At 53.0% G+C, this 23,584-nt stretch overlaps 2 protein-coding genes across 6 annotated transcripts in view; both read right to left on the reverse strand.

Moving 5' to 3' along the window:
• Positions 1 to 238: 238 nt before the first annotated feature.
• On the reverse strand, positions 239 to 15,604 carry UHMK1 (U2AF homology motif kinase 1). Its single transcript, XM_039699252.1, has 8 exons — positions 15,284 to 15,604; positions 13,904 to 14,196; positions 10,978 to 11,169; positions 10,111 to 10,205; positions 9,103 to 9,179; positions 5,727 to 5,825; positions 4,776 to 4,864; positions 239 to 4,309 (listed from the first exon to the last, which is right to left on the reverse strand). The coding sequence occupies exons 1-8, from the start codon at positions 15,573 to 15,575 to the stop codon at positions 4,163 to 4,165; spliced, it is 1,284 nt and encodes a 427-aa protein (XP_039555186.1). The 5' UTR covers positions 15,576 to 15,604; the 3' UTR covers positions 239 to 4,162.
• A 387-nt stretch (positions 15,605 to 15,991) lies between these two features.
• LOC120497562 (nitric oxide synthase 1 adaptor protein) overlaps positions 15,992 to 23,584 on the reverse strand; it is a 44,437-nt gene continuing 36,844 nt past the window's right edge. For 2 of the 5 annotated variants that reach the window (XM_039699222.1, XM_039699220.1), the window contains exons 10-12: positions 23,333 to 23,482; positions 18,212 to 18,479; positions 15,992 to 18,112 (exon numbers count right to left, since the gene is read on the reverse strand). In XM_039699222.1, the coding sequence (XP_039555156.1) occupies positions 17,620 to 18,112; positions 18,212 to 18,479; positions 23,333 to 23,482 (911 nt within the window). In that variant the 3' untranslated portion in view covers positions 15,992 to 17,619. Of the gene's footprint in view, positions 18,113 to 18,211; positions 18,480 to 20,456; positions 23,483 to 23,584 lie in introns of those variants that run through there. The other 3 variants (XM_039699224.1, XM_039699223.1, XM_039699221.1) reach the window with 2 other exon arrangements.

A 23,584-nucleotide genomic window follows, 5' to 3' on the forward strand; every position in this document is an offset into this window, starting at 1 on the left:
GGGCGTTGTGCAAGCCGCGGCTCTCCGGGGACCTCCTGCCTCACGAGGCGGCTCGCCCGCGGACATCATCGTTCTGGGAAGCCTCACGCCAGCGCCAGGGTGGGGCGTGGGTGAGCGGGGCTGCCGCAGCGAGCCGAGCCCCAGGGACCGGGAGGGGACACGGTGCGCCCCGGCCACGCAGAGCCCACCCCGGCGTGACCGCCCCGGGACGCTGAGGACAGCCAACTGCGAGCACAACCAGAGGAATGTGAAGACTTTTATTAGTGTCTTAACAGGAGTTATAACAGTTGTATGGAAATCACAGGGTAAATCACAGTTACTGGATGGAATGCAGTTGGCATGAATTGAAACGTATTCCAAGATGATTTCCCATACAGACACAGGCTAAGGGGCATGGAGTGGAGTGGGGAAGCAGAGTGGAGACAGCACATCCAGGCTCTGTGGAAACCTTCACACAGGGAGGGGAACTCGATGGTACTTTGCAGGCAATACTTTGCATATTCCCTTCCAACCACAGGAGATAGGGGAAGATGTCCTACTGCTGAGCCAACAGCTCTGGTGAAATTCCCCTCCTTCGATGAACTTGCTTCGTTGAAGCCCACTAATAATGTTAACAGCCCCCTCCATCCCACGGTTCCCCGCCTCCAAGCTACGACCACCCCTCAGTGGAACTGGAAGCTCTGACAGCCATGGTCTCCCAGCACAAACACCAACACTGCCACGGCCGGGTCCCAGTCCTGTCCCCCAGACCGAGGCCCTGCTGCTCGGTGACAGGGAACTTGCTCAGCTCCATGACATTTCAGTGTCCCACAAGAAGGGCACGCTGGACAAGCACCTCGTACTGAAGCATGGTTTATTGATCACCTGTACCAAGCACGCTGCTCAGCAATGGTGCGTGATGCGATACCACAAGTGACATCCCCAAGGGAGGCACGTGGTGACAGCATCCAGCACAGCGGCAGCAAGAGTACTGAACCCTCTGGAAAGAGCCTGGCTACAGCACGAGGCTCAGGCTGTGTTTGTTACGAGGCTGAAGACCAGTGAGAACAAAATTAGGCATACAGCTAAGATTGGAGCTGAGCTGTGCTTTGGCCAGTGATTTAAACACCAGTTACCCTACAGCTAGGGTAGGACTATGTAGGTGCTACACCAAGGGTTACTGCGGGGAGCAGCACAGACCAGGAAACCCAGTCAGCATCTGAGCGGAAAGCCTCAACACTTGTGCACCTCAAGCAAGCAGGAATCTGGAGATGAGGAAAGCCAGGCCCATCCCAGAGACACCACAACAGGCGCCTTGGACCGAATCACCATGCACACTGCAGATACAATCTAGAGTCAAGGAACTCAAAGGTTTTAGCAGCACTAAAACTTATGCCAAGACACCAACAGGTCACTGAGACACCAGAGTGAGCTTCATCTTGATAGAAAAAGTCTTTGAAGGCAGAGTGTGAGAAGTACCAATACAATGCTTCTAAACCTCCCAGTAGCCCACAGCCTGCAGAAGGGTGGATCCAGTGACAGGACAGAGATCAGCATCTTCAACTCTTGCGAGGAGGAATATAAAGAAAAGCAGCTTTGGGGTTTTTTACCCAGCTCAGTGCTCAAGCCTGGTCAATGAACATCTGGAGAAAAATGTCTAGTAGCAGGAGTTTGCATCATGAGGATTTATTTAGCCCCTGTTAAAGAAGCTGAACAAAACCCCAGCCAAACTCTGGTGGAAGAGCTGCCATGCTGCAGAACAGGCTGTAGCTCCTTTCTGAAGATCAATCCTGGCACGGCTCTATCTTTAGTTGAAAGAATTCTGACTGAAAAAGTCAGGCTTGAAAGATGACAGAGCAGCTCACAGTCCTAGACAAATGCACGTGAGAACTTTGAACACATTTAATTTTCACACCTGCATCCCAGCATCTCCCTGTCCCAGTGTTGCTGTAGGTGACAGACATCACACCCTGCACTCAGAGGAGCTCCCTGTGGCCCCACCTGGGCTGGCACTCAGCAGAGCAGGAGCTTTGGGCTGCTCCTGCCAGCTCAGTGCTGCTGACATGGTGGCATTCAACACGTGTATGTTTGCACCAAAGTGCTTTGCCCCCTGGCTCAACCCCCAGGGACAGCAGTAATGCAGAGCTGAGGAGGTCAGCCAAGACCCAACCATACTTTAAACACTGCTCTCCACACAGGAGAAACCCTCACCCAGTTACCATTCAATTCCTCCCAGACACTAAAAGGTGCTTCACTCACAGGACAGTTAAATTAAAAGCAATGAGTCACACACCCCACCTATGCAAAGGCTGCTGAACAGCTATGTACACCAAAGCAGCATCATTCCCAGAAAAATCTCATCAGCAAATCACACCTTAAAACTCATTGTGGAATTTTATTGTTTTTCTTTTCCCTGGCAAGCCCACCATCTCAAAGGCAACAGAAGAATTCAGAGATTGGTCCTTTCTGAGGGAGTTTGGTTAGGGCCACAGTAGAAAGCACTACACACCAGCACAGAGCGCAACTCAGACTCATGAAATGCTACAGACATTGATCTCCCGACACACCACACACAGGGCAAAAAATCAAGAGGAACTTTTTAAGTGTAGGATTCCAACAAGTCCAGCATCAGCAAGATGCAAACAGTAAACTGCAAGGTAATTCAGGTATTATTCCAGGGAAGGTCAGGGATGGTTCTGGCAGCTGTCCGCAAGTATTTCATCTGGAGAAAAGAGTTCAGGAAGGCTTTCCTCCTCACTAAAACTGGGCCAAGACCACAAGCCAGTCACACTGGTGACTCTCTAAACAGGGCTGTTTCACACTGTGCCATCAGGAGCAGAGTGCCCACCCTGGAGGGAGAGGCTCTGCTGGGTGCATGGTTTGGAAATCCCTGGCTAGCAGCCTCTGCCTGCCCCCTGGCAGCAGCTGACTGAAGCCACAGGAGCAGAGCGTGCTCTGGGGGAAGTGATGCTGCTCACCACAGTATCTTCCCCAAAGGCATGTGGCTGTTGTCCTGACACTGTGAAAGACCTTCTCCTGGCCAGTCCAGCCTGATGACTGATTAAGCCCTTTCCCTACAGGATCTCAGATTGCCTCAAGCCCTTTTTGTAACCTTTGAAGGACCAAAAGTGTCAGTGCTTCTAATCTACAAGTCTTAATGGGTTAATGCAAAACCAAAACGAACAAGACAGAAAAGCCAAGCGTGGGACCTACAGCGGACAAATATTTGTTCTTATAAGACTCCCAAGGCAGGAGTCCTGCTGTGACACAAAGAATACTGTGTGCTGCAGCACTCCTTTCCAAAAATATCACCAAAAGACGCTTACATATCACAGATCATTTGGCATCAGAGCTAGGGAGCATCAGGGCCAGCACAGGCTATGTGCTAGAAAGGTGAATCCACACGGCGGGGTTTTCACATCTACTCAGGCTACAAAGTGCTTACAGGTTGTGTTGGAACTGAGGCTGGCACTGCTCTGACCAGGTCTCCACCATCAGTCCCAGCCCACCCCAGGCATACAAGCAAGCTCAGCTCCCCACAGGCAGCATCATCCACACGTCACTGCCCAGCCCAGCATCAGCTGCATGGCTCTGCTCAGGTCACGAGGTCAGGGTAACCCCACAGGCTCAGCAGATCCAATTTCACTGCTTCCCCCTGCTCTATGTGAGGAGAAGACTTAAAAGTCCTCCTGGTCTGGTTTAGAGAGGATGGTGTTTCTGCTTCTTTATTTATAACGGTATCAACAAAAAGCAGGCAAGCCTTCCTCCTCCTCCAACACTGGAGAGGAGGATTTGGCTACAGGAAAGCTTAACAAAGAAATCCTCTCCCGAGAGCCAAGCCCAGCACTAAGGCCAAGACTTTGGTCTCGCTTCAAATCACTGAGAAGCTCTTGCCAGGATCTGCTCGGCCTCCGGGGCTCCCCCTGTCCCCACTCCTGCCCCCAGATGCCCTCGGGCAGAGCCACACCCCCTGTAAATGAGCAAGCACAGCACACACACAGCGCTGAAAGCCTCCCGGCCTCCTCAGCACATCACAAAGCAGCAGTAAAGTTCCAAAGCCCACTCAAGTCCTTTGCACCTCTCCTTCACAGATGACTTGGAAGCAGGGCTAGGAAGCTCTTTTGCACGTTCAGTTGTAAAACACGAAGAGGAGCAAGACAACTCTCCTGACTGTTGCTACTGCCTACAGCAAGTTTTGGTACAGATATCCTCTCTTATAGGCACTCAGTGGGTAAAACGTAGCCACAACAAACTTGCCATCAAAAATCTTTCCAGTCAGCATTTTTTGGGCAGCTTTGGAATCACCAGCATTTGCATATTCAACAAAGACCTGAAAGAGAGAGAGAGGAGAAGTAGGACTTCCAGTGCACCATGCCACTCACCCCCTCCTACCTCTGCAATGGGGGAAACCATTCCTAAATAAATTTTTTTCCCCTCCACCCTTGGTTGAACAGAGAGCACTGGAGCTAAGAGTTGAATCTCTAAACTGGGATTTCATCTCCTGCTCCTCCATTTAGTAAGGTGGGAGAAAGTATGCTGGTGGTCTATACCCTCCACAACTCCTCTCCCAGCCACTGGCTTCTCCTCTTCATTCCTTCCATTCATGCTAAAGCTGATTGGGCACCTCCCAGGTTAGGTAACCTTACATAACCAGGAAGGAACCTGTGCTGCCCTTCAAAACAGCCATTTATTTTTAGCACTGCCATCACCCAGGAGATTTCCAGGCACTGAGCAGCAGTCCTGCAGCACATGGAGTGTGCATAGGAACACACAGCTCCTTCCCCCCATTCACTTACTTGGCCTTTACCAGGATTCTCCTTTGGAATAAGCAAGGAAACCACTGGTCCGTATTTCTGACACTCCTCTTTTATGTCTTCCAGGATATCTGGAAAGGAAAGAGCTGGTTGTCTTTCACTTTGCAAACTACGGTGAGCCAAGAAACAAGCAAAGGCAACATGAAAACAGCCCCGACAAGAAATATTCCTTTCCTTTCAATTTAAAATAAACAAGCACCAGGTGACACAGCAGAAGCTGACCCTGATTAATGGCCATGTAATGAGATGGAAGTGTCTGAACTGAGGCTCAGGAACAGAGACCTACAGGCAGTGAACCTCCAGCAGCAGGTTCCAGTAGCTAAAACACTGGGGATTTAGGAGTGCCTGCTATGGCACTTGGAGGAGGGGACTGAAGGAGCTGGCACAATCCCTTCTTTGTGTGAGCAGAACTCGGCCTTTCAGCTTGTGTCCCCAGAGCTCTCTCATTTGTGCTGCTCACGTGGATTTGACAGCATGCAGAAACACAAATCCCACCACCATGCCTGCCATCCACCACACTTTAGGAACTCCAGTGAGAAATTTTAGTTCTCTGCTGAGATCTTGGGTAAGTTCACCAGCAAATTTTTAAGGATCTGTGCTATTGGGCTTCCGAGTCCTCTACATATCCAGCAGAAGCTCAGAGCCACAGACACACTGTGAACTCGGTGGGCATCTAACCAAAGAAGAAAACAATTTTTTTTTTTTCCATCTGGGATTCTTCAAGAATTCCCTACAAGCTCTGCTTTTTCTCTGTCTCAGTCTATTCTCTGTTGGTGCAGTTGACCCGTTGACCCCTTGCAACCAAAGCTCAGCTGGGCAGCTCTGTTTGCTGTTCTTGTGCCTATTAATTGCTGTCGTGCTTGCTCTCACATCTCCAGAGCCACAGAAAACAAGGTCTGTAAGACAACATTGCTATATGGAAATTACACCAACCTTCATATTCTTCTTCACACTGCAGAGAAGCATCACTTAGAACATTTAGCAGCCTCAGCACAGGTGTGGGGAGCATCACCAAGTCTTCAATATGGGGAGCTGTTTGACATCCACAGAATTAAAGAAACAAAGTCAATGTCAAAGGGGCAAGCAAAGAGGAAGATGACTCAATACGCATTGTGATACTCAAGCACTTACTGCTCTCTGCACTACAGTTTTGCTTCTCTCCTCTATTAACTGCATTTAAAGTCTGAATTCTCCATTTCCAGCCTATCTTTACCTGTGCATTGAGAACCAAAGGGTTCAGTGCACTCTGCAATTATTCTGTGGCTAGCATCTGAAATTGCTTTTCAAATTAAACCTAGAATTGTGTCTACTTAGCCCAGTCTCAGAAACTGATGTGACCTCAAGAACTATGCTAGTTGAACAAACTACCCCATATATATGGAGATGATCAAAGGAATCCTCTGCAACTGCTGTCACTGCTCCCAGACAAGCTGAAAACAGGCTGGCCAGCTTCCCTAATTCCAATTCTTCAGCTGTACTAACGCATGGGCCTCAGATCTCCTTAGAATAGCTTTTAGTTCTTCCCTGAACACCATCTAAACCCTCCTCCCCCCAAAATCCAGCTGCAATCCACTGTTTTGAAGACCCCCATACTTGAGCTACATAAACAATGCAATGCTGTAGAATCAGGCATGGCCCCAAGGTGTGTAAGCAGTGATCCTTGAAGGACTTCCCAGGAGCAGAAATAAAACCCTTTGGATGGTGGGCATGGGGCACTTGGCCCTAGAAACCAAGCAGCTCCAGGATGACCTGGAGCAGGGTAGCACAGATGCCACTGTGGGAGAAGGCAACAGCGAAGGAGAAAAGGCTAATGACAAGCTAGGAGAGTCACATTTGGAGGATAATCAGCCCTCCAGAAACCCAAAGCCACAAGGACTTCTGCAGGAAAAAAAAAAAAAAGCTTGATTTCATGTTCCTTTACACTAGTGACAGGTCATTAATGAATTTAAGATCTGGGCACCCAACTTGCAGTACTTGGAGAGTGTTGATGTGTTTGTTTGTCTTGGCAGCTACAACAGCTGAACATAAATAGCAGGACCTCACAGCTCTGCCACTTCACAGTGAGAGGAGAGAGAAAAGGGAAATGGCTTCACTTCTCCAGTCTGAGCCTTCTGACCATGCCTGCAAAGTGAGCTGTTATTTTCTAGGAAATACTTTTCCCAGCTAAGCACACAATGCCTGTGAGGGAGCTGACAGTCAGATGTAGATCTCACAGTGCAGGAAAAGATGCAAGGCAAGCACAGATGCTGTAAATCTCCCGCCTGTCATGGAAGAGCCCTCAGGAAAAGCTCAGAGTGTGAAAGGCCTTGTCAGTAGAGATGATGCCCAGACAGTTCTCAGGGCAGCCCTTTGAAGAAAGGTGCTGTCTTCACATATCCAGGCATGTTCCAGCTCCTAGTGCTCCTCTAGGACTTCTTCCATAGGACTATTTGCAACCAAGACACATCAGATGAACTGAAGACTGAAAGAACATTTAAGTGTCACCATGGTCTTATATGCTACTCCTTTTATTTGCAGAATCATAGACTCATTTAGGTTGGAAAAGAGCTTTTAAATTATGAACTCCAACCTGGCATGGCCAAGCCCACCACTAAACAATGTCCCCAGATGTGACAAATCTACACATCCTTTAATGGGCATAGTGACTCCACCACTTCTCTGGGCAGCCTGTTCCAATGTTTGACAACCCTTTCCCTGAAGAAATTTTTCCTAACAACCAATCTAAACCTCCAGGGCAACCTGAGACTGGTTTTTCTTCTGTCACTTGCTACCTGGGAGACAAGACAGACACTAAAGTAAATCTGTCCTTCATTTTATATGTCTTTTTCCAGAGAGGGAGACAAAGCAGCCCCTAGAAATGAGACACCTGGTCTTCTTGTACCCAAGTGACAAACACATTTCCGGCAATCCCCCTCTGCCCTAGGAGGTACTTTCTGCCCAGCTCCTCTGCAAATGCCAGGTGACAGCAACCACACTGACAACACAGGAAAGAACTTGATGAACTGGAAAGTCAGGACTTAGCTGTATATGACAAGGAAAGCTATTCTCAGCTGTCTCTGCTCTAAACAGAAAAGCTGTGTCCAAGAGAAAGGCAAATGACTGGTCATTTTTTGACTTGCTGGGAAAGCAGCAGTAAATGCTTCTTTGTGTAGACAAGCATATGTGCAAGTCTGTCAAAGAAGCAGCAAAGAGAACTAAGAAAAATGGAAGCTCTTATAAAAACTCCAAGCACTAACCACAGAAGCACCTTCCTCAGTACAGTTTGAGGTCTGTGTGTTTAAAACCAGCCCAGAAAGCACTGCAATATACAATTCCCTCTGCTCTAAAGCAGTACTGGCTGCAAGGTTCAGCCATGGAAGGCAGCTTTGATTAGAAGAGCTCCAGCTTCTGAGACACTCAGGAATGAGTTTGTTACCTTTGCCTGACATACAGAAATATCAGTATCTAGAAGAAGCAATACTTGACAATCTTGGCTGCAAGGTGCACCAAGGAGCTTAAGAAAAGCAGGACTAAGATTCAGGGGGAAATGCTAGCTCATCCTGAAGCATTAATTTATGCTTCAGAAAACCTGGATGCACAGCTCCTCCCTGGTCCTCTTGAAAGCAGACAAGCTCTGGAGAATGCTACTCAGTTGCATTTGGAACAGGGAAGGACACAAGGCTAAACAGGGAGGTCTCAGCCCATCCTTGCTGACTGCCTGCAATGCACATGGGGAGGTCTTGAGGAAACACCACTATTGTGTTAAATCAAAGGGACAGCACTAGATGAAAGTGACATTGACAATCTGTCCATGATCTGCCACACAGGTTACTGCAGGCCAGTCACTGCAGAAACAGGCTGCCACCACAAACCAGCTGTGCAGAGGCAGCAGCAGATGCCACCATCAGCCCATGCCCAAGGTGCTCACATTCCTGGTGATTTCTGAACTGGGAAACAGTTGGTGTAAGAAAAGCCATCCACTCACATAAATAGCACTGCACTCTTCAAATGCACCTCAACAGTCAGAATGTTAGGTAAATATCCTGGTTATTTCTGTGCTCTCAGATGAATGCTGCTGCCAATACACTCTTGGGGGCAGAGTTTGATCAGAGTCCAGCTAGGAAAAAGTGACAGCCTGTGGGCTGGAGGAGCAGAGCAGCACTGAGAGCACAGGCATCACTCTGACTTCCCTCCTGTGACACCACGGAGAGCTGGCAAGTGCCACAGAGGAGCAACGATGAGACCAGAGCAAGAAACAAGTTAATTGCCCTCTGTGCTGTTTCCAGCACATACTGAGAGAGTCCTGAGCAGGGGCACAGTCACAGCTTACCAAAGGGAATGCTGAAGAATGGGCTGCATAAAGCCTTCTCAGCAGAGGCTCGTTTTCCTTGGTCACAATGAAGCATGCTGTAAGAGAAGACACCTTTATGTTCATGCATGTGACATTCCTGTCACTGACACACTCCACTCAGGAAGCTGGCATAGAGGAACACCCTATCTTTTGGGTGCTTATGGCACAAAGAGAAAAGTGGGAAGCACATCTTGCAATTTGCAGCTGAAGTGCACCACAAGGATCCCCTGAAAGCATTTTGGGTAGATGGCAGAGCAGGCTTTCCTTCTTGATGTCTCTCAGCACCAAACAATGAAAATTGCTCACTTACAAGTCTAAAAGGAGCTCCACCTCCACATCCTCAGGCCATTCATCCCACATTTCAGGCATACATGCAGTTTCATGAGAGTGATCAGACTCCAAGGTGCTCCCACAGCTTTTCTCAAATGGGATTCAAAGCAGGTGAAAACCCAGAGCTTGCCTGAGAATATCCTAACTTGGCTTTACCAGAGGCTCCCAATGCTATTTGTACCAAGCTGCGTCTTCTTCCCTCTGTAGCCTCAGAGCACAGCCACAACACAGTGAAAACAACCCCCCTGTCAGACTCCCCAGGAGAGTTGCAAAAGTGCCTTTGAATCTTGGCAGCAGTGGACAGCAGCACTTTCTGCCCCCTCATTTTTATGATATCAATCCCCAAAAGTAGCAAAGTCTGCAGTTTTCTCCAAATACAATCTCTTGGATGCAAGTGCAAAGCACTGAAACAGCAAATGATCAACATAATGACTGACACTTTCTACGTGCTTACTCCAAATTGTGCCAAAATCAGAGGAACTGAAACATCTCTGCTAATGCTTGCACTTGTTACCAGCACAGTGGGAAATTTAAAAATTTAAAAAAGAAGAAAATAAAGAAAAGAAAGTGTTAGGTTTGGGCTCTAAGTTGCTAAGAGCAAGGCTTGACCTTACAGAGCACATCTTTAAGCAACATTTATCAAATATGCTGCAGTACCTTTTGATAAGGTCTCTGAGGTGATAAGCTGGAATGGCTGAATTAACCACCCCCTCACTGGCAAAGATGCGATCGATGATGGCAGAACTGTTTGTCTGGAAAGAAAAAGAAACAGTGATTAGGGAGGTAAAAACCAGACCTGCAAAGCCTGCAATATGCCATCGTTTTCCAGAGTGGATGCAGAGGGCTCTGGTTCTCTGGGGTGTGGTGAGAGATCCCCAGTGCCCAAGCCTCACATGTTAAACTAGCAGGCTCACATCAAATCTACTTTTTCCCATTTGCCAGCAAAAGCTGCAAGTTTCCACATGCAAGAAACTTTTCTCTTGCTGTGGAGATTCTGATGCTGAAAGGATACTCCTTCTGGAAAGAGGAGCACAAAAAGTTATTTCACACAGAACAGAGGACACTCAGGTTCCAGGCTCATAATACAGAGCTTTCCTCTTGTTTTCTCAGGATACAGACTTACAAGAAGATCCCCAAATCACAGCTAACGTTAAACTAAACTCAGCAAATAATTCTTCTGCCATTGTGCTGCTGAACTAGCTGACAGTCATCAGCCATTTATTCTTCTTCTTATGCCACAACTACAGCCAGCACACCTTGCCTACCAAATCTAGGCAAGACACAGACTCCAAACAGAGACTTCTGGAACACTCCTATTTCAGGAACCTGAACACAAGGAGCATTCAGACAAGCCAGTCCCACGGGGCAGGTGGGTCTTTAAGGCTCAGCAATCTTAATTCTCAAGACAATAGGATTAGATAAAGATCCTGGAAACACTACCTAGTTGCCAGGTGCTACCTCATAAATCCAGCTTATGAACAAGAAGCAGAAGGATTCATTTGGTGCAAGCAAGAACTGTCTCACCTTCCATTCCTGAGATTGGACTGTATGTTTCAGTTTCATTCCTGAGAACATTTCCAGTAAAACGATTCCCAGACTCCACAGATCCACAGCAGAGGTGCACTCTGTCTCACTCTGGAGCCCTGCCTGTGCCAGGCAGTTCTGCAGTTCTGCCTCTGGAGCCCGATACCCGTCTGTTTGAATATATTTCACATCCTACAGGAGACAAAACACGGGGGAAAAGTTGATTTTCCACACTCAGGTTCTCTACTCTCTCCTTAAATCACTTCTGATAGCCTTCAAAGGGTCCCCAAAATACTATTGCTAAATTGACAGAAAGCATTGTAGAGCCAGTTGTGCAAGGCAGGCAGTTCAGCTTCCTATACTGCTGTGCTGAGGGAAAACCAGGAGTGTCTGGAAGAAAAACATCTCCCAGCAAAAGAGCACTAACATCTGACCACTGAAACACAGCACTGCTGGGAGGAAGGGGCTGGATGTCCCTGTGGACTGGCCCTTGAACCTCTCCTACAGGCAGACAATGCTAGAAATTTTGGAATTAGGGTTGGACACCCCCAATAGGCTCCCACATCAGCTGCCTGACAGCACAGACAGCCCTGTGTGAGCAGTGAGCATCAGGAGCTGCTGCCATTGTTCAAGTGCTGATGCTGCCTGGAAGCAGGCAGCTAAAATGCTCAGACAAGGAAATCATCAAAGGCACTTCCCATCAAAGGCACCTCTTCCATCTCCCCTTGAAGCCTCAAGTGCTGCACAATCAGTACCTGCCCAGCTGCTGTGGCTGGCACAGTGAGAGGAAATGCCCACATGCTGCCTGCTCCAAAGAAGTTCGGGAATTAGAGAATCACACTAGTACTGGCTGGAGGGGCTCCTCTGAAGGCTCCAGTCCAGTCTCCTGCTTTCAGGCAGTACCTGATAGTCAGCTGTGGCTTTGTCCAGCCAAGTCTTCTAAGTGTCCAAAGACAAACTGCACACTGAGTCTTTTTAACACGTGGGGGCTCACTTTAGACACACTGATGCAACACAAGGGATGACAGAAGAATATGCAAGCCTATTTCCTCCTGGATAAGGCATAGGATTAGGAATTCTTACCATGAGAATATATTCAGACCAAGATTATGTGGTTTTGTGACTGAAAATGAAGTTTACAGAAGACATCTTCCAGCAACAGAGCTCAAAAGTGGTTTATGAACTTAAAAATTATACACAAACTGCTCATCCTCGTCCCTCCTCCTATCAGTAGGGAGCAGAACCTCCAGCATGGCAATAGCAGCAACTTGGCAGGCCCCCAAACAACATTTAGAGATAGAGAAAACACTGTGATCAATGGCACCAGCAAAAAGAGAGAGGGAATTTCACTGCTACCACCTAAAGCATATTGAGAGCTCTAAGTGGTTGAGACCTTGCTCTGTGTACAACCATTCCCTGTTAAACAGCAATGGCAGGAAATTGTGTGTAAGGATAAGCTTGGCAGGGCTGTCATAAACAAAAGTAGCATGGTCTTTGACTCAGATAAGGAAATTATACATGTAGGCTGTGGCCCAAGGCAGGGGTGGGGACGGGATCTTGGTACCTGGTGCACATTGAAAGCAAGGTCAGATGGCTCACCCATACAACCAGTGCGTTTTTGAGAAAGGACAAAGGAAACTCAGCCCAAAGAAAGCAGACTGGAAGAAACCATGGAAGCAAATAAAACACCCCATCAACTATTATGAGGCAACTCACAGGGCAAGCAGCAAAACACAGACCTGAATTAAATAAAAATACCTGCTTTAGACACAGGACACCAAGAGTGTGTATTTTGCTGATAGACAGCAACAGATTACCACCAGAAACTCAGCCAAGAATGTGGGAGAACTGAAGACAACACGGGGGAGTTAAGAAGTCCAAACATTAAAAACAACTCCTGTACCAAAGAATTCAGAGACAGGTCACCCACACAACCCTCTGATATTCACAATCAGTGGGCTGTGCTGTCAATACCAGGTAAACCAGTAAAAAAGTAAATGAATTTAAAACTGCTAAGTGGGTAAAGTGTGTGGAATAGGGACAAACCAGGACACTGTAGGAAGCCACAGAAAAAATTACCATCTATCACCCACTGACTAAAGGAAAATGTGCTACAAGGTTACCTGATGGAAAAGCTTTATTAAGACTCCTCACAGGCCATTACTGAGAGAGGGAGGAGTGAAAGGAAGATCTATCAAACCAACAGCAGAACCTCCTGAGGCTCTCTGCTTCCATCAGAAGCCATGGAAGAGAGTAAAATGGGCAAGGACAAACAACTCAGTATCACCAAAACAAAAGTGACAGCAAGAAGACTAAACAGGAGACCAGCAAATGGTACAAAGAGTAGAACAGGCAGAGATTGTCTGTGTCAGTAAAGAACAGATACTGCCCACCCAGGACCAGACCATGGACTTTTTATACATGTGGGAAAGAAACATCCAGATTTCCCAAGGAAAGGAGGCTGCTGAAGATAGGGTGAAAGTAAAGGGAAGCACAAGGACACTGCCAGAGATAACACGCTTGGCTAGGGAGGCTGATGGCAAAGCCTGGATTACTATGACACAGCCTGGATTACTATGACACATGGTAAGGGATGATAAAAGGGAATTCTACATTTCTGGGTGCTCCCACTCATGTGACCACATAAAAATTAGCAAACTTTCCAGGAAGCTGAGACACCACTTTTCTCAGTGCATCATTAACATTGGAAATTGTAGCACAAAGGCCAAAACATCAACAGAAACCAGAGACATGCAAGCAGAACGGAAACACAGCTTCAGTGTCTGGGGCAGACACCATTTCAGCCTTTGCAGCTAACCCTCAGCACCAGCTCAGCTCCTACTCTGATCAGGTCACTTGGAAAACATCACAGAGACACACAACTCAACACAGAGACATCCTGCCTCAAGAGTAGCATATTCCAAACCTGATTCCCCTCTTTGAAGCTGAGTCCAAAGTCAATGAGCTTAAAGCACTCCTCCTCTGCGCTCCACAGGATGTTGCGTGGCTTGAGGTCTGCGTGCACATAGCCTTTGTGGTGCAGGAACGCCAGGGCTTCCAGGACATCTCGGGCACAGTGCTGGATCATCCACATGGAGCAGCCCTGGTTGCTGGAGTGCAGCAGCAGCTCGGACACGCTGATGTCCAGCAGCTCCAGCAGCAGACAGCGAGAGGGCCCGTTGGCAGAGTAGTGGTTGGTGAACACGCCATAGAGTGTCACTACAATGAGACACAGGGACAGGCTTCGGTAACGAGCACTCAGCCAGCACCTTCCACTGCTCCACACCACAAAAGCTGCGGCAGGCAGCTCAGATGCTTTTAACGGGTGATGTTCAGAGAGATGGAGAACCAGAGAGGAAGGAAGAATCAAGGGAAAAGCAGCCATTTCACCCCACGAGCTTCAGAGGACAGGCTGGTCTTACAACACTCCCCAGGCTCTGCTGAAGTGACAGGGCTGAGCACTCCTGCTCAGGTCAGTCTCTGGGACACAGATAAGCACATCCCAGTGGGCAAACAGGACACAGTGCCACTCTTTAGAGACCTGACAATCTCACCCCGCAACAGACAAACTTTGCAGAGTGGGAACCCATGTGCTGTCTGGGTGTCCAGGCACACTATGGCATTAAAAAGCATCTCACACTGACAAAAAATATCAGTGGATGGTGAACGTTGGCATTTCCAGCAATCACCTCTGACACACAGGCTTCCTCCCTTCCCAGGCTCATTCCCACCCAGGCAGGCAGCCCTCGAGCTGTAGCACAGTGGGAACACACCACTCCACGGCTGTCCCACAGGGAACCCAGTCCTTGCTGGTGCTCTGGCACCCTGCCCAAAGGAGGACTCTGGGGTGCCCTACCTGCAGGAACCTGCTCTGCCCATCCCTGGGGATGTCACCTGCACAGCTCCCACCCAGGAGCACCCACTGCAGGGAAGCTGCTTTGGGGTGTCCAGGCTAGGGTCCCTCAAATCTGCCCACCCAGGGGTGCCAATCTGAGAGGAACAAATCTGAGGGGCACATTGGCCTGGGAATGCGTTTGGGGGCGAGGCTGCCTGGATTCCCAAAGGAGTTGGGAGTTCCCTTCCCTGGCTGGGAGGGTGGTCTGGAGACACCAGTCTGGCAGGGGGAGACTGCCCTGGGGGTGCTCTAGGGAGAAGGGGTGCCCGAGCAGGGGTGCTGGGCTCGGGGCAGGGGGCAGGGCTCGGGGCAGGGGTGCTGGGCTCGGGGCAGGGGGCAGGGGTCGGAGCAGGGGTGCTGGGCTCCGGGCAGGGGTGCTGGGCTCGGGGCAGGGCTCGGGGGTGCCGTTACCGATGTTGCGGTGCCCGCGGAGCTGCTCGAGCGCGGCGCGCTCCTTGCGGAACCCGTACTCGGCGCAGTCGGCGGCGGGCGGGCGGGCGCCGGGGCGGCGAGCGGGCCCGGGCCGCGGCCCCGGGGGGGGCACGAACTCCTTGACGGCGCCGGGGGGGGCCCGGGGGTCCCCGCAGCAGCGCACCCGGTACACCGAGGCCGAGGAGCCGCTGCCCAGCGGCGCCTGCACCTCCCAGAGCCGGCCCAGCGCCTCCAGCAGCGGCGGCGCCGCGCCCCACGCGCACCCCGACATGGCGCCGTGCCGCCTCACATCGCCGGCCCGCCGCCNGGGCCCTCGGCTCCCCCGGGCCCGCTGCCCTCCGCCCCGGCACGCGCGGGCTCCAGCGCCCTCAGCACGCCCGGGGGCCGCACGGCCGCAGCCCAGACACCAACCAGGGCTTCCCTCGGGCTCCGTCTCCCCAGCACCCCCGAGGCCCGGCCCCTAAGCCCGGGCACTCCCATTGTCACAGCACCCCCGGGATCCGGTCCCCTGTACCCCCAGCCACCACCCGGTGGCACCAAGCACAGCAGGGCAGCCACGTTCCCCAGCCCAGTGTGGGCACCACCAAACTCCCCCTGTGCCCCCTGGCTCCCCACCAGGGTGACGCCATGGTGCCAGGGTCGTGCAGGGCGTCCTCTCCCAGCAACGGAATGCCACACAGCAGTGGGTACAAAAGAAAAAAAATATTTATTGTGCAATCCGCATCTCTTGTCCCAAACCACACACACGCACCTCGATAACATAAATAGAGGGACTGGACCGGCTGTGAGTGACAACCCTCCCTTAAGGGGAGAGTTACCTTGGGGTCACAGCGACTGCAAACCCTGGTACTTCAGAGAGGGGCTACAAGTCCTGGTTTCCATCAACCCTACACTGCAGTGCAGACCTGGGCAGCACACACACCCCTGTATGTGAGGGTGGAGGTGGCCATGCACAATGTGATCACATTGTCACAGGGTGTGGGACAGCACTGAACACGGGCTCTGTGCAACTCTGCGTCCCTTCACTCTCAACCAGGGCTTTCCCAGAGTGGAGAGCTGCAGGGCCCCAGTGCCACCATGGCATCACCACACCAACTGCAAGGACACGGCTGGCTGCTCCCAGGGCAACGGGAGCCATGCTCACAGCTTCCTTCCTTCAGTGGGATAGCACGGCTTTGGGTGGTGGAAGACATTTCTTCAGCCCAAGCACCCTGTGCGGCCCAGAAGGAGCTGTGAGCAGGCCCATCCATGAGCTGCTGGGTTCCTCCGACCCAGCCTGGGGCTTTGGAGTGTTTCCTCTGAAAACCAGCTTTGTGGTGAGGATGTACATAGAAGCTCTAAGCAAAAAGTTCCATCTCACAGCTGCTGCCTTTCATTGGCACAGATGTCCCCAGGCTGGCTGACCCCTCCTGTAATCCATGGCAAAACACTCCTACAGCAGTATCAGAGGACCACGTAGCTTTGTGTGTCCCAGTCTCGCAGAGACCACTGTCCCAGGAAATAAAGGGGAGCAGTGACACTGACTCACATGGAGAGGGCTGCCTGCCTAGACAGCTCTGTCCATGGTGTCTGAGACAAGACCAGGAAACAAGCAGGAGCTAGAAGGGGGTATCACAGAGAGCTCTGCTCCATGCCAGAGCCCACTGGCCAGCAGCTGTGCAGTGCCAGGTGCCCAGCCCTGCACCCTGCCAGAGCTCAGGTCTCCTGCATGTGGGGCTCTGCTGCAAGGAGATGGCACTCAGCAGAGTAACACCACGAGGCTGGCACCTGGAGAAGGCCCTGGACACATCTGCTGTCCTGGCTCACCAGGCACCAGGACTGGGTGAGCCTGCTGGAACCCCAGGATGGGGTATCTCAGCAAGCACATGGTATAAGCTGGGAAATCCTCTGGACCAAGGCAGCCAGTGCAGACATGGGGAAGAGTGTGGTGCCTGTGGAGTGCTCACAGGACGCTACCTCCAGCAGAGCCAACGGGGTTTGGGACAGGCTGGCACTTCTACCCCCACACATCCCCTTGGTTCCCAGTTCAGCAAGGCTCCTGGCTGCAGACAGGGTGGCAGTGGCACTGACCACGGTGAATAGGGGGCCAGAATGGGGCTGCAGAAGCCATGCCAGGACAGGCTGTGCCCCTCCTGGGCATTTGGAGAGAAACATGTTGTCATGGCTCCCCAGAGCCCACACTGGGCAGCAAATGGCTTGTTCCACTCTAAGGCTTCCCCCTTTCCAAAATAATCACCCCAAAAAAGGCAAGTGGCATTGAGAGACAAGTCTGGGAGAGCCAGCCCCCATGGTGCCCCTGTTACAGCTGCCCACTGCTACTCGAAGGACAGTAGGTCGGGATGGGCCCCCTCCACCTCCCAGCCAGGGCTACGTGGCTCTGGCCGCCCTGTGCTCCCTGGTGGCTCGTGCTCCACCCCTGGTCTCCGTGAGGTCTTCTCTGTGCTGGGTGACATCTCAGTGGCCCTCTCACCCACTTGCCACTGGCTCTCCTGGCTGCCCTTATGGATGAGGTCAGGCACGGGTAAGGCACTGGTGGGCTGGTCCCCGCTGGGCTCTAGGGCACCCGTCACACTGAGGACACCAGGGCATGCTGGAGGAGACGGGTCCCCCATTCCCAGCTGCTGCTCTGTGGGCTCAGGGTGAGCTGTGGGTGGCTCGGGAGGCTCATCGGTGCCACTCCTCGTGCTGGTCCTCTCTGGCTGTGGAGCAATGAGCATGTCCTGGGGGGTCTTCAGGGCACGCGGTGTCCGCTTCTTGGTGATGGGGGGCGGGGGGTCCAGCCGGGGAAAGGCATCCAGCCCCACAGCCCTGCAAGCACAGAGGGACAGTTGCAAACAGCCCCGTGCTGGGCCCCTCCAGCCTGCCCCCATGGCCCTGGCACAGGGCACACACTGCAGGGACACTCACCCGTCCTCAGCAGGCGGCTGTCCCGTGCCCAGCACAGCACCCGCGCTGGCGTTCACCTCCATGGCTCCCACGGCGGGCAGGCTGCCCGGCTCCTTGCGGCGCAGCAGGTCGTTCACCTTGGCGCCCACGGCCTTGCCCAGGTTGCGGAGGTGCTGGCTGCCAGCGGGCCGGCAGGGCTGCAGCAGGGTGCCCGCCGCGGCAGGGACGTGCTGTGCCCGTGGCGTGGGTGCTGTGCTGGCGCTGGCGTTCTCAAACATGCTCTGGTCCACTGGAAGGGGTAAGGGAACAGAGAGTCAGGCTGGAGGGGTGATCCCAGCAGGGCCAGCCCACCAGCACTGTGGGAACACAATTTTGGGGACTGGGAGGATGTTCCTACAGCCCTGCAAAGGTCGTGGGCAGCCAGCTATGCCAGGGCTGCACATGGCAATGCATGCATAGGGGACCAGTGTGGGGCAAGAGAGGGTGGCAGTGAGCCCAGGGCCCCACTTTGGCACTGGCAACACACTGAGAGCTTCTCTTACCTGACACCAAGTGACTTGGGAAGCAGGTTGTGGAAAAAGAGAGAATGAGCAAGCATTTACCAGGGGAATGGCAAGGGAAGAGGCCTGTCCTTTCCACACTGCCAGGTGAGGTGTGCTGCCAACCCCCTGATCAGACATGTCATGCTGCCTGAAGAGATGGGACTCACATGGGGGTGGGTGCCTTGTCAGCCACACCCTGGTAAAGCCACAGGGCCTTCTCTTGGGAGACCCACGGTGTGGGCTCTGCACTGCCCACCCCACCATGGCTCCCTCAGCTCAGCCCAGGCTGGGTCTCTGGTGGGTGGCAGCAGGTGCTTGCAGAGGAAAGGGTTCTGCAATCAAACCCCACCTCTGAGCTACACTGGCTTCTCCACCATGTCTTCCAGCAAGAATCCTTGAAGCTGTGGGTCTGCCCCCAGGAGAGCCAGCTCAAACCCCCATGGCTGCCTCCATGTCAGAGTGGGTCTGTGTGATGGCTCCAGCTGGTTCCTGGGTGAGCCTGGTGCTGTTCTGGGGCCTCGCTCCCCATCAGCATCCTCTGCCCAACTCTACCTCTGCATCCCGGGTTACATACTGGGACAGAGACAACCACCTCCACATTCCATGGCACTGGCAGAGAGGAAGGGCTCCCAGAGCTGCCCCAACCTTGTGGTGGGCTGAACTCTTACAGGGTCCTCCAACTCACTGCAGGCCCTTTTCTCTGCATTCTGTGGGCCCACAGTCTGCTGAACAGTGAGCTCCCTGCCTGCACCTGCAGCATCTCCCAGCCCTGGGCTTCATCTCACAGCTATTCATCTGCCCCAAGAGAGCCACCCAGCAGTGCATGGGCAGCTTCTCCTCCAGCCTGGACACCAGCTCTCAGGAGTGTGAGCAACCTGACAACCTCTTGAAGAGCTCTCTTCTGGCTCCTCAGATGACTTCCAGCCCCTGAGAGGGACACGCTGGCCAGCAGCAGAGCCAGCATTATGGTGCAGGACAAACTCACTGCTTCCAAGTGCCAGCCTGTGCTCCAGCGTGGCTACCAGTGCACGCTGTGCTGCCCCATCTTCCCCACACGGTGATTGCTCATGACCCAGATCCAGCTCCCAGGAGGGCTACAGCTGCAAGGGGTTCTACTGCAGGCCCGAGGTCCTGGGGGAGCAGGAGCTCAAGGCACAGGAGGCTGCAGCCCTCAGGGTGTCCGTGCAGCCCCAGCAGCCAGGCGGCTGCCACGGGAGGGCACTGCTCCATCACTCCTGCCAGCAGCAGAAATAATTGTTTCAGAAGCAGTCAGATCCTGCCCGTGCACTGATTTTGCCTACACAACACTTCTGCCATCCTTTGAGAAAGGCTCTTCCCTCTTTTTCCTTCTCCAGCTGCCAAACATTTCCCAAGCCCCTGGAAGTGCCGATTAGCATCTCTGCATCTCTGTGGGGAGCTCTGCAGATGCCAGGAAGCCCCTGGCACCCTCCAGCTGTTGGATCAGCCCTGAGACAAGCCTGTGCTGTGCAGTGGCTGAAGGGCAAGACTGAAACATCTCTACTCCCAGCACCATTCTGGGCACCTTGCTCTCATGGGCATCCTGTGGCTAGCACCACAAGCAGGGGTCCCACAGGAGAGGAAGCTTAGCTTGGAGGGGGTCTCCATAAGGCCAGAGGATGCCACTGCTGGTGCTGGCACCCAGCATGGAGAGGGAAGGAAGTACAGAAAGAGAGAGTCAGTGAGAAGAAAGAGACAACAGAAAGCCTTGAGAAATAGAAAGATTTATTTAGCAAAAGCCAGTTGACTAATGACAACACCCAAGGGTTAAGTGCACTTACATTGACAGATTGGCTTCCCAGATAGAGTCAACAGTTAGTAATATGACAGTTGTAGGAAAAGAAAGGACAAAAAATATAGCTATAAAACCCCTGTCAAGGTCCATAACAAAAGTGAGAGGCTAGAGAGGAGTCTTGGAGGCAGCGTTGACTTAGGAGGGGTCATTTACATGTGTACACCCATGGTGCAGCATGAGGCTGGCAGGATCCCACCCGGCCCCAGCAGCACCCCCCTGTTCCCTGTGGGCAGAGCGTGGGGCAGGAGCCCGAGGCCACATCTGGTCCTGACAGCCCCTCACCGGACTGAGCTCTGTGTGTGCAGCAGGGATGGACCTGGGTGCTCAGGATCTCCTGGGTGGCTCAGGAGATGGCTCCCCCACCTGCTTCCTGAGGCAGCCCAGCCTGGAAGAGACCTCTGGCCTGCTGTTTCTCCTCTCATGCTCTCCCTTCATCTGCCCCATGAGCTCCTGCTGTTCTTTCCCCTGAACGATCTCTCTGCCCACATGGAAATCCCTGTCCAAGCTCAACCATCCCTACCCTGTAAGTGCCATGCCCTGTGCATGCTGTCATGCCCACTTCTTCCTCCTAGCTGGACCAACCTCGCACCCCTTGCTTTCCCCTTCAACTGCTGTGAGCTGGCAGTGCCATGTTGTGTCTCCAGCAGAAGGGCTGGCACACAGCTGTCCCCACAGCCGTGTGGGACAGGGCTTATGGAGGCAGTGGTGCCTAGAGGACAGGAGCACCACTCAGGAGTACCAAACAGCACCCTCTCCCACTCTGTCTGCTCTGTGGCTGGTGCAGAGCTCTCCTGGACACCAGGGCACTGCTGGGGACACTGAAACACGTCCTTCTTTCCTTCCTACTAGACCCTTAGCTCCTTGAGTCCACTCAGTCCTGTCGTGTGGTAGAGGGTGCATAGCACAGCTCGTGCTGACCCTGGGGGTCGCATCCACACACTCCTCAGCAGCTCTCAGTCCCAAGGGGACCAGGGCAGAGAGAAGTAATGGACTTGCCTCAGCAGCCAGGCTAAGCCCTGGAGGAGAGCAAGAGGTGGTGTCAGCCAGGGGTTAGTTGCAGGCAGATTGAGCAGAGACAGAGCTGGCAAAGGTGAGAGCAGTAAGGAAGCAATAAAGCAAAGCAGAAGCAGGATAGGAGGGAGGATGGGGAGGAAGACAACTGTGCCAAATTCCCACCTCATCGAGTGCTTCCACATGAAGCAGGGTGGACATCAGGACTTTGGTTCATACCCCTTCCAATCTTGGCCTCTTAGAGGCTCAGCACCAGGCAGGTGATAAAAGTGTTTGCAGAAAAGGAACAAGCTCTGGATCCCTTGGAGGCCCCCACAGATGGCTTTCAGCCATAAGCGTCTCGAGGGCTGGTAGGGGACCCCTGAGATCCTGGATTCACTTTTCCAGAGTGTGCAAACCAGAGGTATGATGAAGTACCCGTGCAGACACCAGCATTCACTCCCCATTGAGAGCTGGAAGTGTGCTCATCCCTGAAGATGCCAATGCCAGCACTGCAGCTCCCAGCCCTGGTGTGGGGCAAAACAACTGCTTGGAAATAGGAGGGTTTGTCTATAAAGCAAAGCAGGCAGTTTGTGGTGATTGGAAGTGCTTGAAAATGTGACTTGAGAGCATGAAAAAGGCTTTGAAACCTGGCAGCTGTGCCAAGGAGCCAAAGGATTAGATGACGAGGGGGAGGACACTCCACAGCTTGATGCTGCATGCCCTGGCTCCCTGCTCCCACACTGCACTGTGCCTTCCTCTCTGCTCCACAGCCTGGCAGAGGAGTGGGCTCTGCCTGCACACCCTCCACCTGCCTTGGCACATAAACCCTGTCCTGAAAGTGCCACATCCCCCTGCCAACCACTACCTGCACCTGGACAGCCTGTGCAACCTCACCTCACCCCTTCAAATCCTTTCCAGGCTCATCCCCACTGTCCCTCAATGCCTCACTTCTCACTCACAGACCCACTCTGACAGTGCACCATCACCAACCCTCATTTAGCATGGCCCTGTACTTGTCCCCCACCCTGCACACCACACAGATAGCTAGACTAGCTGCTCTGTCCTTGCTCACCACCTTGGAGCTGCCCCCTCAGTCCCTCTTGTCCTGCTCACTGCCCTATACTGCTCTCCCATTCCCCCAGTAAAACCCTTCCTCTGCTTTACTGCTTCCCCAGCAGCAGCAGAGGCTAATCCAGGAGAAGTCCCTTACCTCTGCCTGACCTTGACACACAGTTTGAAGGGAGACGGGGCCAGGGGGGAGCACAAGGAGCTGTCAGCTCTGTCTACTGCAAGGCAGGGATGCTGCAGCTCAGTACACAAGCCCACGTGTGCCGGAGCACAGCACACCCGGCACACACCCTGGGCATGGCTCCATCCTCACCTCCAGACACTCCCGACTGGGCACTGGAATCCTCCTGCTCCCTCCTCTGCCCCCCCTCCCTCTGGGCTGTCCCGTCCCTGCCAGGGTCATGGGGCTGCGGCCAGGGTCCTTCCCAGCTCCGGCAGGTCCTGGCTGCTCTGCACCACCTCCTGCTGACCCCTACACCGCGATCTCATCCTCCAGGCTGTCGCCCAGGTCCTGCCTGGGCTGGACGTGGAGCAGGCGCGGCGGTTCCTCCTGGGACCAGGAGTCACGCTCCTCGCTCTCGTCCGTGTTGGACTCGTACTCGGAGGCGATGCCCGACTCGCGGAACTTGATGAGCTCCAGGCTGCCCAGGGCTGGCTCCGGGGCGGGCGGCCCCGAGTCCGGCAGAAAGCGGTAGCACTCCAGCTTCACCAGACAGTCGTTCCTACCTATGGGGCTGCCCCCGGCGCTGGGGAAAGCCGAGCTGGGGCCCAGCGGCGGCGGGTGGGCGTCCTCGGGCTGCGGGGTGGTCGGGTCGCAGAGCACGGGGAGGACGTTGGAGCGGAAGGTGATCTCCAGCAGACTGTCCTGGGAGCCTGCTGCAAGAGAAGGGCACGGCTAAGAGGCCCAGCTTGCCTGGGCATCCCCTGGCCACCACGGCTGGCTGCACACTGGCCAGAGGAGACAATCTGGGGTCACTT

Source organism: Passer montanus, unplaced genomic scaffold (assembly GCF_014805655.1).
Source record: "Passer montanus isolate IOZ18808 unplaced genomic scaffold, ASM1480565v1 scaffold131, whole genome shotgun sequence".
NCBI classification, from domain to species: Eukaryota; Metazoa; Chordata; class Aves; order Passeriformes; family Passeridae; genus Passer; species Passer montanus.

Bases quoted from the DNA above. Each gene is read 5' to 3' on its own strand.
- UHMK1 (XM_039699252.1), bottom strand. From the start codon at position 15,575: ATGTCGGGGTGCGCGTGGGGCGCGGCGCCGCCGCTGCTGGAGGCGCTG. The intron at 14,197-15,283 runs GTAACGGCACCC...GTCTCATTGTAG, and splicing joins CCGCGGGCACCGCAACATCG to TGACACTCTATGGCGTGTTC. The intron at 11,170-13,903 runs GTTTGGAATATG...TGTCTCCTGTAG, and splicing joins GCTTCAAAGAGGGGAATCAG to GATGTGAAATATATTCAAAC.